The sequence below is a fragment of the Schistocerca nitens genome, chromosome 9 (assembly GCF_023898315.1).
Source record: "Schistocerca nitens isolate TAMUIC-IGC-003100 chromosome 9, iqSchNite1.1, whole genome shotgun sequence".
Taxonomy (NCBI): Eukaryota; Metazoa; Arthropoda; class Insecta; order Orthoptera; family Acrididae; genus Schistocerca; species Schistocerca nitens.
In genome coordinates, this window is record NC_064622.1 from 209064848 (window position 1) to 209082371 (window position 17524).

A 17524-nucleotide genomic window follows, 5' to 3' on the forward strand; every position below is an offset into this window, starting at 1 on the left:
CACTGAAGTGTGAACTGCAGGGTAGTCATGTATATGTAGACAGTAGTAAGTCAGAAATATCTAAACTGTAAAACGTTTCCAGGGATAGATGTGGTCTCCGTCGACAATTTATAAGTTCTGAAAAGCAGACTGAAGTTGAAGAAATTTCAGACAAACTGCATTTAATATCAAGGATGAGATGAAAAAGCGTAGATAATTAAAATTGGAAAGGTAATATTAAGCAATGGTTGACTCAGACATAAAAGAAATACAGCAGAAGACAAAGGTAGCTTTTAGGAATGAACAGTGAAAGAAGCAGGAAAATAACTAACGGATAAGACGCAGCCTAGCAGAGGTATTTGGATAACATAAGAGGCATTAAATTTAAATTTAAGAAGGAAAAAAAAACATAAAGACTGAATATGAAGCACATAAAAGATCTCTAAAAAAACCAGATCGTCAGAAAATGCAGAATAGCAAAACAGAAATGGCTACACGATGAATATAAAGTTATACAAACTTGCATGACATGTAAGTACATTAAAGAAATATTTGTAGAAAACAAGGGTACGTGTATGAACATCAAGCGCTCAGATGGCAGTGCAATATAAGAGCAGAAGGAAAAGCTGAGAGGTGGAAGGAATACGTACATGAACTGTATAAAGGAGCGAAATTTAATGGCAATATTATTAAAGAGAAGAGGAAGTAAATGGAGATGAAGTGGAAGCGTGACACTGCGAGAAGAATTTGACAGAATACTGACAGGCCTAAGGAGAAACGAGGCACCTCGAGCAAATAACGTCTTATCATAGCAATCAAGATCTTTAGGAGAAACAATCATAATGAAACTGCTCCATCTGTTATGCAGGATTTGTGAGACTGCCGGAACACCATCTGACTTCAAGAAAATGTAATAATACCAACTTGAAACATATTGGTGAACCACTAGCATAGTAAGTCATGGACACAAAATACTGACACGCATTATCTACAGTAGAATGGAACAACTGGTAGAAACCAATATGGAGCAAAATCAGTGCACGTTGTGGAGAAATGTAGGAAGACGCGAAGTAATGCTGCCCGTATCACTTATCTTAAAAGGTAGACCGAAAAATGCCAAACAACTTTTGTAAGATTATAAATTTAGAAAGCTCTTTTGATATTTCTGACTTTAAAGCTTCTTAGAAACTCAGAAATTATCAGCGCTAAACTACATGGAATGAAAAGCTGTGTACGATTTGTACAGATACCACCCTGCCGTCAAAGGACACGAAAGGGATACAGCAGCAGAAAACTGAATTAAAGGAGTTGTGAATCATCCACCATGTTATTCAGTCTGCAAGCACAGGAAACAGTAAAGGAAATGGAGGCAAACACTTGACAAAGATACAGTGAGAAACATTAAACAGTTTTAGGTTTTCCGTTTACGATGCAGTTCTGGCGGAGCTGTCAACAGACTTGGAAAAACAGTTGAAGGGAATTGATATTACCTTGAAAAGTATACATAAGGTGAATGTCAATAATAGCACAACAAGGGTGACGGAATGTAGTGGAACTAAACAAAGTTATGGCGAGGTAATTAAATTAGGAAACGAGACGCTAAAAATAATAGAAGAGTTTCACTATTTGAGCAGACAATTAACTAACTACGACAAATAGTTTTTTTTAAAGAAAAAGTAAAAAAAAACATTGGAAATTCATCCTGGGAATAACAAGAACAATGATATCAAAACGCGGCATTTCTTAATATCGACTGTTGAAATGTCATTTGTGAAACCATTTGTCTGGAATGATGTAACGTTATATGTTAATGCATCTAGTTATGAAGAAATGAACTTTGTAGCTCAACTTGACTAAAATGAGAGATTTATTGATACGGCACACCCTGCAACATCAAGGAATATTTGTTATGTTCTTGTGCCGCTGAAGTGTGCTTGTGTGTCTGTGTGTGTGTGTGTGTGTGTGTGTGTGTGTGTGTGTGTGTGTGTGTGTAAGGGTATTGTGAGAGGTACCGTGAGGGATAAAAATTGTAGGGAGGGACTAATGCTTCTTTACACATAACAGGTTGCAAAGGATTTTGGTTGCAGTAGTTATTCAAAAATGAAGATATTTCCACAGGATAAACTATCGCACAGATGACTGAAACTAATATTCGCCCTGAGGACCACAGCAACATCCTCAATTGTTCTGATGATCAATTGAATTAGTAATTTCCATTTCAATGGGAACGTTGCCAGTTACTGATTTGAAGGAAGAATGATATCTTAATTAAATCATGTCTTTATCATACATAGTGGGAGGCCTCTGTTTTCAAGTAAGTTGAAAGTCTTCCTCCCTTCACTCGCTTAAATGATACTGTGTAGTCTGTATTCAAACTGTTTCTCTCTTATTACGTCAGCTCTTTTATACCACCTGTGGAACCCATCTTTCCTAAAAAGACGTAGGCGTTTTATGATTGTTTCTGCTATCGTATCAGGTCATCGGGTTACTATCTTTGTGTGTTTCTTACAAAGAGCTCTTAATGGGCAATTTGGTTACCAGACGTCACAAACCTATCTCTTGCGTTTGAGTTCACTTGTGCTCTTCCATCAAATGCCACAGAGTTTCACTATCAGCGTATTTTCATGAATATTTCAACAGTTATTCACATGAAGTGCTCTACCAACTGAGGTAACCAAGCACGACTCACGACCCCTCCTCACAGCTTCACCTCCACTAGTACCTCGTCTTCTTCTTTCCAAAATTGATTTTATTTTCGCTTCCTCGATCTCTTATGTTTTCCATTTGTTCCTGACAGCTCATTATTTCTTTATTATATCTTATATCTGCTGTCGTTTCTTATTTTCTGTCCACTTTGTGTAATTTCCTATTCTGAAGTTCGTATTTTTTGTCCTACTTGATCCATTTTTCTTTGTAAAGTCGTACGGCATGATTGGTCGGGAGACCTCCAAGGCCAGTTTCAGCCGAGTAATTGGAAAGGTTTCTCGTGCCCTCCACGCCTACAGTCGCCTTTCCGTTGGGAAATATGAGAGCTGTGTGGATAAGTGTATCTGTCATGTGTAGATGACTGGAATGGTGTGTGTATAGCGCAATGTCATGTTCGCGTTGAACGTTGATCAAAGGAGTGAGAGGATGGAACCTGTTGCTGGTACACATCCCACTCCTCTGGAATGTTGCTCTGTATGTTTATCATTTATATCCAAATGATCTTTACTTTATTACTGAAAATGGTTAAGGACTTTTAATCCACTTTGTCGCCCATCAAAAACATCAAACTTCTCTGCGTGCTTGTCCCAACTCTCTTGTTGGTGATTCTTTGAGCTTACTTTCTGAGTTAGCTGGCAGTTCTTAATATTTCTCGATATCTTCTTGTGTTTTCTTTTTCATTGTTTGTTTATAAGCGTGGTTATTTATTTCCATGGCTTCCTGTATTTTGTGATTCCATATTTTCCTTTTGTTTGCTTCTGTTTTCTAAGCTCTGCTTATCATTCATATTTCACCGTCAATTCTTCACACATGTACAGGGAGGAATACAATCATGACGTAAATCGTTTATGATACAAATCTCTTATGGAGTTTTTCAAGGTCTTTACTGAGTAATGACAGATTTGCGTTTTCGCTGACGTTTATATCACCGTCTTCGCGGTTGCACACGTCATCATGTATAACGCTACACAGTACGTTGTACTGTGAATTATTCTCCTATTACTTGGGAAATAATCAGCAGTGATTGACTATCACCTTATTATCCGTGCAGATGTATATACGTATGCATCTGTCAATAACACCACGTCCAAACTCACTTAAATCTTGATAACCTGCTATTATTGTAGCAGTAGTAACCGATCTAACAACTGCGCCAATCACAGCGCCGTATGCTGCCAGTTTCCATATCTCTGTTTGAATACGCTTGGCTGTACCAGTTTCTTTGGCGCTTCAGTGTATTTTCATTCGTAATTTTTAAGAACTGTTACGTTATACCCATGGGTTTAGTGTCCGATAAAATGCTTTCAAAGTTTTCACAATCATCTACACGATGCCCTTCAAAAAATTTGCACACTCGGTACCTGCAAATAAGAAAGTTTCAGGCGTATGTGGCATTTGTACAGAATGAAAAAATTAGATTGACAGCTACAAGAAAGAAAAGGAATGACGCAGAATAGGGGATTAGCGCCGTTGACGATGGAGCAAAACATAGAATTGTAGCAAGACGGCAAGGAAATCAGCTCTGCCTTTTCGAGCGAACTGGCCGACATTTGCTTTAAGTGATTTAGGGAATTCACGGAAAACCTAAACCTGGATGGCTGAAGGGAATTTGCGTCGCTGTCAGCTCAAATATGGGCCCAATATCTTATCACTGCACTATCCAATTCAGTGGCGTCGATCTAAAGCAAGATAGTTCGATGTCACTTTCTTTATGCAGAGAAACTACCGAAGTAATTTTAGTACTGCGGATTATCCTGGAGTTACTCTGACGAGTTTTGTTGCTCTTACCGATAACAGAAATATTTCCAACACTAAAACTGGTAACTGACGTTTAAGCATTTGCAGTATTTAAATACAGGAGGATCACCATAACGACCTGGATATTGAGAAAGAAACAAATAAGGAAGCCCTAAAATATAAATGAGGAAAGGGAAATTGAAACATTTGGGACATATACAGAGGACTAATAAAAGGATGACAAACTGTTTCGAAGGCAAACTGTTGGGTGAAAGAGGCACAGTCAGAACACTATCAAGTGACAACCGGTGAAGGAGATCGAAGGAATTCCCGCTCTCTTAGGCTTAGACTTTAGAATAAGAGGATGCTGACATGATATTGTTTATTAACTACGGTTTGTTTTCACATCTCATAATTGAACTACCGAATTATTCTCGTACAAGTTTCTTACAGTTACATTTAGCTTTGTAACGTTGGAATCAGAATTCTCACCTCAAAATACAGACACGAGCTCTGTGATGCAAAATTTTCTTTGCAACTGGTATTGTAGAGACTGAAGAATAGTTATTCGCTTGGACGGACAGACTCTTACTGCCGTCAAGACAATCGAGGCATCTGCAGCGATTGAGATTAAATTATGATAAACTGCCTCACATCTTGTCTCTATCAGACAGAGAGATAGTCAGCCTCCTACTGATCACCTGTTCTTTGTATCAGGTACGCTGCCGGATTCCTGTCCTTCGGATAACGATTCAGATATCTGGACTTCGTTATCATTATAAAAAGAAGACAGGGAAAAGATGCTATCACTCAGAGGACTTTTGAGGCGTAAATTTAGTTATATTTCGTAAACAACAGACAACACAAATTGAGGTAGCTCTGTCAGGAAAGTTACTATGGTCCTTCCACAAGTATTGCCATAAATGTTCTTATTTTTATTTACACGTCAAGTTCCGTAGGACCAAATTGAGGAGCAAATCTCCATGGTCATGGAACGTGTCAGTACATGAAATTACACGATAAAAGTAATAACAGATAAAAATAAATGTTCGTGAACCCTAAAAATGTCAGTACATTAGTTTAAGTAAAAGCAATCAGCAATACAATAAGAATCAGCTTAATTTTTCAAGGAACTCCTCGACGGAATAGAAGGAGTGTCCCACGAGGAAACTCTTCAGTTTCGATTAGAAAGCGCATGGATTACTATTAAGATTTTTGAATTCGAGTGGTTGTTGTTGTTGTTGTGGTCTTCAGTCTTGAGACTGGTTTGATGCAGCTCTCCATGCTACTCTGCAAGCTGCTTCATCTCCCAGTACCTACTGCAACCTACATCCTTCTGAATCTGCTTAGTGTATTCATCTCTTGGTCTCCCCCTACGATTTTTACCCTCCACGCTGCCTTCCAATACTAAATTGGTGATCCCTTGATGCCTCAGAACATGTCCTACCAACCGATCCCTTCTTCTGGTCAAGTTGTGCCACAAACTCCTCTTCTCCCCAATCCTATTCAACACCTCCTCATTAGTTATGTGATCTACCCATCTAATCTTCAGCATTCTTCTGTAGCACCACATTTCGAAAGCTTCTATTCTCTTCTTGTCCAAACTATTTACCGTTCATATTTCACTTCCATACATGGCTTCACTACATACAAATACTTTCAGAAATGACTTCCGGACACTTAATTCTATACTCGATATTAACAAATTTCTCTTCTTCAGAAACGCTTTCCTTGCCATTGCCAGTCTACATTTTATATCCTCTCTACTTCGACCATCATCAGTTATTTTGCTCCCCAAATAGCAAAACTCCTTTACTACTTTAAGTGCCTCATTTCCTAATCTAATTCCCTCAGCATCACCCGACTTAATTCGACTACATTCCATTATCCTCGTTTTGCTTTTGTTGATGTTCATCTTATATCCTCCTTTCAAGACACTGTCCATTCCGCTCAACTGCTCTTCCAAGTCCTTTGCTGTCTCTGACAGAATTACAATGTCATCGGTGAACCTCAACGTTTTTATTTCTTCTCCATGGATTTTAATACCTACTACGAATTTTTCTTTTGTTTCCTTTACTGCTTGCTCAATATACAGACTGAATAACATCGGGGAGAGGCTACAACCCTGTCTCACTCCCTTCCCAACCACTGCTTCCCTTTCATGCCCCTCGACTCTTCTAACTGCCATCTGGTTTCTGTACAAATTGTAAATAGCCTTTCACTCCCTGTATTTTACCCCTGCCACCTTTAGAATTTGAAAGAGAGTATTCCAGTCAACATTTTCAAAAGCTTTCTTTAAGTCTACAAATGCTAGAAACGTAGGTTTGCCTTTCCTTAATCTTTCTTCTAAGATAAGTCGTAAGGTCAGTATTGCCTCACGTGTTGCAATATTTCTACGGAATCCAAACTGATCTTCCCCGAGGTCGGCTTCTACTAGTTTTTCCATTCGTCTGTAAAGAATTCGTGTTAGTATTTTGCAGCTGTGACTTATTAAACTGATAGTTCGGTAATTTTCACATCTGTCAACACCTGCTTTCTTTGGGTTTGGAATTATTATATTCTTCTTGAAGTTTGAGGGTATTTCGCCTGTCTCATACATCTTGCTCACCAGATGGTAGAGTTTTGTCATGACTGGCTCTCCCAAGGCCGTCAGTAGTTCCGATGGAATGTTGTCTACTCCGGGGGCCTTGTTTCGACCCAGGTCTTTCAGTGCTCTGTCAAACTCTTCACGCAGTATCGTATCTCCCATTTCATCTACACCCTATTCCATTTCCATAATATTGTCCTCAAGTACATCGCCCTTGTATAGACCCTCTATATACTCCTTCCACCTTTCTGCTTTACCTTCTTTGCTTAGAACTGGGTTTCCATCTGAGCTCTTGATGTTCATACAAGTGGTTCTCTTATCTCCAAAGGTCTCTTTAATTTTGCTGTAGGCAGTATCTATCTTACCCCTAGTGAGATATGCCTCTACATCCTTACATTTGTCCTCTAGCCATCCCTGCTTAGCCATTTTGCACTTCCTGTCGATCTCATTTTTGAGACGTTTGTATTCCTTTTTGCCTGCTTCATTTACTGCATTTTTATATTTTCTCCTTTCATCAATTAAATTCAGTATTTCTTCTGTTACCCAAGGATTTCTACTAGCCCTCATCTTTTTACCAACTTGATCCTCTGCTGCCTTCACTACTTCATCCCTTAAAGCTACCCATTCTTCTTCTACTGTATTTCTTTCCCTCATTCCTGTCAATTGTTCCCTTATGCTCTCCCTGAAACTCTGTACAACCTCTGGTTCTTTCAGTTTATCCAGGTCCCATCTCCTTAAGTTCCCACCTTTTTGCAGTTTCTTCAGTTTTAATCTACAGGTCATAACCAATAGATTGTGGTCAGAGTCCACATCTGCCCCTGGAAATGTCTTACAATTTAAAACCTGGTTCCTAAATCTCTGTCTTACCATTATATAATCTATCTGATACCTTTTAGTATCTCCAGGGTTCTTCCATGTATACAACCTTCTATCATGATTCTTAAACCAAGTGTTAGCTATGATTAAGTTATGCTCTGTGCAAAATTCTACCAGGCGGCTTCCTCTTTCATTTCTTAGCCGCAATCCACATTCACCTACTACGTTTCCTTCTCTCCCTTTTCCTGCACTCGAATTCCAGTAACCCATGACTATTAAATTTTCGTCTCCCTTCACTATCTGAATAATTTCTTCTATTTCATCATACATTTCTTCAATTTCTTCGTCATCTGCAGAGCTAGTTGGCATATAAATTTGTACTACTGTAGTAGGTGTGGGCGTCGTATCTATCTTGGCCACAATAATGCGTTCACTATGCTGTTTGTAGTAGCTTACCCGCATTCCTATTTTGCTATTCATTATTAAACCTACTCCTGCATTACACCTATTTGACTTTGTGTTTATAACCCTGTAGTCACCTGACCAGAAGTCTTGTTCCTCCTGCCACCGAACTTCACTAATTCCCACTATATCTAACTTTAACCTATCCATTTCCCTTTTTAAATTTTCTAACCTACCTTTCCGATTAAGGGATCTGACATTCCACGCTCCGATCCGTAGAACGCCAGTTTTCTTTCTCCTGATAACGACGTCCTCTTGAGTAGTCCCCGCCCGGAGATCCGAATGGGGGACTATTTTACCTCCGGAATATTTTACCCAAGAGGACGCCATCATCATTTAATCATACAGTAAAGCTGCATGCCCTCGGGAAAAATTACGGCCGTAGTTTCCCCTTGCTTTCAGCCGTTCGCAGTACCAGCACAGCAAGGCCGTTTTTGTTATTGTTTCAAGGCCAGATCAGTCAATCATCCAGACTGTTGCCCCTGCAACTACTGAAAAGGCTGCTGCCCCTCTTCAGGAACCACACGTTTGTCTGGCCTCTCAACAGATACTCTCCATTGTGGTTGTACCCACGGTATGGCTATCCGTATCGCTGAGGCACGCAAGCCTCCCCACCAACGGCAAGGTCCATGGTTCATGGGGGATGGATTCGAGTGGTAGATTATTGAAAATGAATGCAGCAGTATACTGCACACCTTTCTGCGCAAGAGTTAAGGAAGTCCGATCCAAATGCAGGTTTGATTTCTGCCGAGCATTAACCGAGTGAAAACTGTTTATTCTTGGGAATAAGCTAATATTGTTAACAAGAAATTACGGTAAGGAATATGTATATACATTGAGAGGCTAATGTCAAAATACCCAGAGTAGTGAACAGGGGTCGACAAAAGGGTTTGTGAACTTACACCACTTATTGCCCAAATCGCCCTTTCCTGAGCCAAAAATATCCTTTTAGAATGGGAAGAGTTACCTAAAAATACAATAACATACGACATAAGCGAATGCAAATAAGCAAAGTAGACTGATTTTCACGTCGAACGATCACTCACTACTGATACCGTTCGAAAAGTAAAAATGGCAATATTAAGGCTTTGAACAAGATCCTGAACGTGGGCTTTAACGACAGCTTAGTATCTATCTGAAACCTAGAAATTTGAACTGTTCAGTTTCAGTGATCATATTATTCCAGTTCTGTGAAATTAAACACTCAGGTTTTGTTGAATTGTTTGTTAGAAACTGTAAAAACTGAGTCTTACTGTGATTTAGCGTTTTTTTATTTTTTATAAGCCATGGACTTAGGTCATGTACTGCACTATTTGAAACCGAGCCAATGTTGCACACAACGTACATTACTACCAAGTTAGTGTCATCAGCAAACAGAAATATTTTAGAGTTATCCATAATACTGGAGGGCATATCATTTATATAAATAAGGAACAGTAGTGGCCCCAACACTGAGCCCAGGGGCACCCCCCACTTGACAGTACCCAACTCAGACCACACATCACAGCCGTTATCAACATTGTGAATAATGACCTTTTGCTGCCTGTTGCTAAAGTAAGAGGTGAACCAATTGTGAGCTACTCCCTATGTTCCATAATGGTCCAACTTCTGGAACAATATCTTGTGATAAACACAAGCAAATGCCTTAGTTAAATCAAAAAATATGCCAAGCGTTCGAAACCTTTTGTTTAGCCCATCCAGTACCTCACACAGAAAAGAGAATATAGAATTTTTAGTTGTTAAACGACTTCCAAAGCCGAACTGTACCTTCGATAGTAAATAATGTGATACAAAATGATCAATTATCCTTACATACACAGCCTTTTCAATAACTTTTGCTAACACTGATGGCATAGCGATGGACCAAATTATATACAGGACAAAAACAAACAAAGTTCAACGAAGCAATAATCGAGAACTAATCCACAGTGGTAGAGAGAGAGAGAGAGAGAGAGAGAGAGAGAGAGACTGATTACAAAAATTCTACATCGAATATCGTAAAAGCAAAACACGGAAGTTGAGTGCGAAAACTGTAACAGCACGCCCGGTTAGCTGTGCCCAGAGGAATTGTGTCGCGGTCCAGTGTGCTGACCAGTGTGTGGATGGTTTTTAAAGCGGTTTTCCATCCGCCTCGGCGAATGCGGGCTGGTTCCCCTCATTCCGCCTGAGTTATGCTATGTTGTCAAATGCTGCGTAAACACTTTATCCACGTACTCGTACACCATACTTACTCTACCACGGAAACATTGGGGTTACATTCATCTGGTGTGAGACGTTCCCGGCGGCGGGGGGTGGGGGGGGGGGGTCGGGGAGGTTCCACTAGTGGCCGAACCGCACAATAACCCTGGGTTTGGTGTGGGGTGGCGGAGGGGTGCGTGGGCTGTTGTACCCTGTCATTGGGTTGTGTACCACTGAGGCTACGGCGGGGATGAAGCCTCCCCGTCGTTTCTAGGTTCCCAGTTCAATTCAATACAATACAAGCTGAAACAAGAGCTGCACATTGTAACTTACATTACTGCTGATGGACTGAAGGTAATGGACATGTGCGTGGAATCTCACGTAATGGAGCGTGGGTAACCAACGTGATTACTGGTGGCTTGCGGTCATGGTACTTGATGTTACACGGGAGTGCTCCCAATGTGATGGGAAGTTTTACCTGATGGTTGCAAACAATTGCATCCCACTGAGGCTGGGAGTCTTTTACCAACATAGGTAGCTCCCCAAAGTGCACTTCCAAGGTAGGCGAAAAGACACCAGTAGTTAAATGGAGGGACGGCTCAGTCGTTTGAAGGTTAAGTTACTGGGTATGTCAGCTCTAACTCTCTGAAGCTTGTTAGGAGTTGGGGTCTATGGGCAACCACTTGCCCTGTTGTTAAAGAAGTGGCAGCAAAATGAAAACAAAACAGATGGAAAAGTGTTTATTGTTTCAAAAGTAATCGCCACAACTGTTCATAAATTTATCGCACTTGGTCGCAAAACTATCAATGCCTTCATTAAAAAAATTTTCGGTTGTTTACGGAACCACGTTTGTACCCAGACGTGCTTCTCTTCCTCATAGGCTAATCAACGTCCTCGAATGTTTTTCTTCATGGCTCCAAAACAAGGGAAACCGCATGGCGAGAAATCAGGTCTGTATGGAGGATGTGTAAGGGCTTATCAGCAAAATTTCTACAGCGTACTCGCAACAACCTTGGCAGTATGTGGGCGGGCACTATCCTGCAACGGAATGACGCCATCGATCAACATTGCTGGGTATTTGTATTTGATGGCGCGGTTCAATCAAAGTGTTCACATGGACATTCAGAATTACCTATGAAACGCCCCCTTTGAAAAAATTAATGAATTACTGTGTTGATAAACCTCGTACATTATTTGATTTTCAAACAGATGAGCAGAACTGAACGTACTAAGACATTTCGCTCTTTACATATTCTGATCAACACTAAACTGACACACAATATTTTTTTGCGCAATGCAGTCTGACTTTCAATAATCCCTACGAAAGAACGGCCCTGACTAACATTAAACTACACCTTTCACAAATCACTTACCTCACAAAAATCTTCGTTACTCAAACTACTGCAATGCACCGAGCGCCACTACTGCCAGCTAAATAAAAGATTCAAACTACTGAAGGCACTAATTACTGATAGGCATAGTTAGCAAATGAAAGATTTTGATAGAGAACAAACAATGTATTTACCTTAATAGTATCAAAGATAATATATAGCAGTTCATGACATCCAGTCTTACAAATTTACTGTCTCTGATGGAAACACGTCCAGATCATCCGCACTCAAAACTCCACCATTTCTCTCCCCACATCCACCACTGCTGGCGGCTCACCTCCAACTGCGCAACGCTACGCGCTGTTAACAGCCAACTGCCCAACACTACAATGGCGAATATTCGAACAATAATGCCAACCAGCCACAGACTGCACACAGCACAGCCAGTGATTTTCATACAGAGCGCTACGTGGCGTTACCAACATAAAAACCTAAACAGCCTACTTACACCTGCAACGGAATGACGCCATCGATCAACATTGCTGGGTATTTGTATTTGATGGCACGGTTCAATCAAAGTGTTCACATGGACATTATGAATTAGCAGTTTCAGAAAACTTTTATAGGTCTTAGATATGTGTGTCTCTTACAGTCGCTGCATGATTCAGAAATTCCCTCTTTTGCTTTGTAACCTTTATAATTGTGGCTCCTTCTTTTATTTGTTACAGAGCACGGAACTCGGCTCAGTGCTAAAGTGCATCTGTTTCCTTCCTGTACCCGCTGGCCAAATCTACTTATACTGCTGGTCAGCACACAACATTACCGAACAGGTGGGTACATATTACGATCAGGAAATTGGAACCTGTAACCCTCAACAGCAAATGTTCAGATGAATAACAGCTGTTCTTTGCCGGTATAACGCCCGTTTCATTGGACCATATACAAAGTGATCCGCTTTTGGAACTTGTGGAACTTGGTGTTTCCAATTTTTTGAGTTTTTAGGTAGATTACAGAATTCTTCATCTAACTAACATCTGACTAATATTTTAGTTCCAACTGACAATTAATTAAATTTATATTATTCATAGTGGATGCAGTTGAGCTCCTTGACCGTTCCTTGATATGGTGTAGAATAAGAACCGCTTCCGGTATGACTGGCCGCGGATATTATTCTACAAGTTATGAATTACTTATATGACTCTCATATTACATCACGTAACCTAACTTACGAACAATTACTTCTGTGTAATATATCGGTCTTGCAGTTTGATGCTGTCACTGGTTCGCTAATGTGCACGTAAGAGGTGGCGTTCACTTACAGAAATACATCTTGCGCAGGCAGCATTGTCACAGTACGCCATTTACGTGGTTTATAATATCTGAATTAAACACTGTAAACATGATACGATCAGCTGATTACTGACCTCCTCTGTCACGAAATGAGCTTCTTTGCATGTGTCTCCTTGAACAGTAACTTCTTGAGCTTCGAGGTCAGCGAAACAACATGGGACACGGACGTAGTGTGTGTTCTGAAAGATGGCTTGACAATATTATGACAAGTGATTCAAGTTATGTAATCTAGAACAGAATTCCACTTGAACAATAATCTCAGTAAATCTCAGTTTGGATTTGAGATTAGCTACTAAAATAAAAATGCCACTTACAAGTTCACTCACCAAGTTTTACAAGCATTAAATAACAAAATAGCACCTGTTGTTATTTTCTGCGGTGACGCGACTGTATGAAACACATTTTCCAAGATAAACTGGAATTTTACGGAACTGACAGTTAAGTCCACCAATGGATAGCATCATATCTAACCAGAAGAAAGCAGAAAGTTATACTTAGAAATTCAGCCGATCTAATCAGGGAAGAATCTTTTGACTCAGGAAATAAAAATCAAATATGGTGTTTCCCAAGGCTCAGTCTTAGGTGCACAATTATTTCTTGTTTCTGTAACCGATTATTTCTTTTGATAGACAACAAGCAGGTTTAGTTCCTTTTACAGGTGACGCTAGTATTGTAATCGAAGCATACTTACACCAATAGAAGAAGTGGTAAACGATGTTCTTAATAATATCTTTGACTGATTTTCTACGAATGATCTCAATCTCTATTTCAAAAACCCAAAACACATTCACTTTTTTCATTATAATTGGCGAGACTGACGGGAACTGCAAAATGGCAAAGAAAGACTGAGTTGGGGACATATACAAGGTTGAAAGAACATGTATGACTAGGGGAAATGTAGGTACCACCCACTGCATGAACATTAAGGGCTTAGACCACAACCTAGTACTAAGCAGGGAATGAAATGCTGAAAGGATGAAGAAATATACAGATATAAGCGAAACAAACTCGAGGAGAATACTGTAGCAATTGTATGAAGAATTTGACATATCTGGAACACCTAAGTGGAAATAAGTATCTTGGAGTGTACGATATTTCCTAGGTATAATTGACGTGCTTGGGAGGGACAGCCATGATAAAATTATTCCACCTGGTGCAATTATTCCACCTGGTGCAATTATTCATGGTGTGCAAGATAATATGTGCGAGAAAAGCGAAATAACCTCATGTTTCGAGATAAATTCAGTGATTCCAAATCTAAGAAATGGTGGTGTGACAGGCCTGTATATTACAGAACTATCAGCTTATTAACTCATGGTAGCAAAATAATGACATGAAGTATTTACAGAATAATGGAAGAAATGGTGGAAGCCAACTTCGGGAAAATTCATTTTGGATTTCGAAGAAAAGTAGGAACACGTGAGACGATACTCATCCTATGACTTATCTTACAAGGGAACCTCCCCATCGCACCCCCCTCAGATTTAGTTATAAGTTGGCACAGTGGATAGGCCTTGAAAAACTGAATCCAGATCAATCGAGAAAACAGGAAGAAGTTGTGTGGAACTATGAAAAAATAAGCAAAATATACAAACTGAGTAGTCAATGCGCAGCATACGCAACATCAAGCACAATTTGAGCTGTAAAGCGCCGTGGTCCCGTGGTTAGCGTTAGCGTCTGCGGAACGAGAGGTCTTTTGTTCAAGTCGTCCATCGACTAAAAAGTTTAATTTTTTATTTTCAGACAATTATTATATGTCCGTCCGTCCGTCCGATGCGAGGTAACTGCGCCGTAGTATGGGGACACCACACCTAAACAAACATCGAAACACACGACGTCAGTCGACTACAGCGCACGGAAGAGAGAGTATTCCTGCTAACGAGGCTCCCTGGCTGGCAGTAGACTGTTCACTACTTTGGACGAGAGTGCATCAAATACGTGAGATGTATTCCGTGGGCAATATGAATCCAGCAAATATAGCTCGCGACTTCAATAACAATCGCACGGTTTTGCGGTGCGGTTGCAAAACACAGGCGCTAAACTTATTACAGTGAACAGAGACGTCAGTGAACGAACGGACATATCATAACTTTGCGAAAATAAAGAAAGTAAAATTTTCACTCGGGGGGAAGACTTGAACCAAGGACCTCTAGTTCCACAGCGGCTCACGCTAACCACGGGACCACGGCGCTCCTACTCTCGCGCAGTCCTTGATGTTACACATGTTGCACATGGACTACTCAGTTCGTATATTTTGCTTACTTTTTTCATAGTTCCACACAACTTCTTCTTGTTTTCTCGATTGATCTGTGTTCAGTTTTTCAAGGCCTATCCACTGTGCCAACTTATAACTAAATCTGAGGGGGGTGCGATTGGGAGGTTCCCTTGTTAGAATACAGGTTGAGGATAAGCAAACCTATATTTATAACATCTGTAGATTTAATGAAGAATTCCTGGACTTTTTTTGGACTTTTCAGATCTCTATGCGATATCCCTCATAGCTTGCCAACTTAGAGACTACATAACATAAACTACGTCAACTGTGGGGTTCAACCCTGTCTCATTCGTTTTTCGCTCCCTTTTTCTATCATTTGTTTGAAAGAGCAGTTCAAACAAGAAGAGCATAATAGCTTTTGGAATGCGGTGCTTTGGAAAATTGTTGAAGATTAGACAAGTACATCGAATAACAAATGATGAGTACTGGGTATAACTGGAAGAAAGAAATTTATGATACGACTTGACTAAAAGTAGAGATAGGTTCATAGGACACTCCGTCACGCATTAAGAAACAGCCAGTATGGTAATGAAAGGAACTGCAGTGGGATAAAAATGGAGGGATCGTGGCTTGACTACAGCAAAGAAATTCATATAGACGTAACTTGTGGTAGTTTTGCAGAGATGAGGAAGCTTGGACGAGATCTAGAATGGAGAGCTGCATCAAATTAGTCTTTGGACTTAACACCATAACGGCAACAACAGTTGCAAAACATTTGTCGCTTGTGAAAGTCACAATAAACTCAGAAAAGTTCCAAATGCTAAAAGTCGTAAATTTTTTGAGATTGGTACCGCTCTAGGAATTTGTGCACACAAACTGGATTGTAATCTCTCTAGGGCTAAGTAATGAAGGCAGTGGTATAATATAAACTTAAACAACGTCGAATGTACGAAAGTGCATGAAATATCGCTCTCCATTACCAAAACCGAGAACGAGCACCCTTGACTCAGACTTCCTTTTCTAATAGAGAAAGTTGGCTCCATGAGTGCAGAGTCCATAGTTCGCCTTGCAAATGAGCCAGATCTCCACTTGATGTGTGGTAACACAAGGGCATTCTGCTGGATGAGTGCGGCTCCTACATGTCTACGGTGGTCAGCTCGTTCCCTACGCTAAAGTCCAATCGGGCACACATGAAACTCTCACGGCTGAAGTGTTTCAAACATAAAACCACCATAATTTATCGAAGGCTAGTAGTTGAGCGTTAACTGTATGTGTTACTGCAAATCATTCTAGCAGAAGAAAAACAGTAAGGAAAATTACATTATAACGTCCCATCGCAACGTAGTCAGCGGTGTATATGCTCGGCTTATGGAAGGATGTGGAAGAAAGTCGGATGCGTCGTTTTCCGAGAAATAACACCCTAATTTACCTTAACACTAGAACCATTGACCCGGCATTTTTCTTCCATAGCAAAATTGTAACCACTCTTTCTTTTCTTATGGTATTAGAAGATGTATGAGGGCACATGAACTTTAATATTTGTAGTCTAGTTTATTTTCAAATAAAAGTCCACACTGTCATAGTTTATAAGAAGAGTTAATAAACACCTAAAACCGCCGACATGACATCTTGTCCCACAGAATAAACTCAATGCTACTGAAAGCTAGGAATTATATCAAATATATTCGCAGTTGCGAGTATGAACAACCATCAGCTGTATAACGGAATGACGAAAATGAAAATTTGTGCCGGGCCATATGGCTATCACAGCACGAGTCACCGCCAGACACAAACATCCACATGTCGACAACGAAGCGTCTACAACTTGTACTGGAGTATCCATTGTCTATATTCCTCTATAAGGGAGACGTTTTAATTCAGAGTTGCTTACCCGATGTGTTGCCCGATTGAACAGATCATAATTGAGAACAACACAGGCACTGCACTATCATATTTATCCGCCTATAGCGGGCAAGCGACTTTCAATTATAATGTCTCCCCTGTGCTGTAAAATACGTAATGTATGGTACGAGTGTAGGTTGTAGACACATAGTTGACGACATATGGAAATTTGGGTCTGGACATGAGTCGTGCTCCGATAGCCCAATGGTAAGGTGACCGCTGGTGATAAGCCCGAAAATCCGGGTTGAGTCCCAGTCTGGC

General features: G+C 40.2%; 1 protein-coding gene across 1 annotated transcript in view; it reads left to right on the plus strand.

Annotated features, from left to right (window-relative positions):
* Positions 1-17524, plus strand: part of LOC126204104 (odorant receptor Or2-like) — a 71563-nt gene that overhangs the window by 34180 nt on the left and 19859 nt on the right. Inside the window, exon 3 of the mRNA XM_049938521.1 lies at positions 12525-12626. Within this exon, the coding sequence (XP_049794478.1) occupies positions 12525-12626 (102 nt within the window). The remainder of the gene's footprint in view (positions 1-12524; positions 12627-17524) is intronic.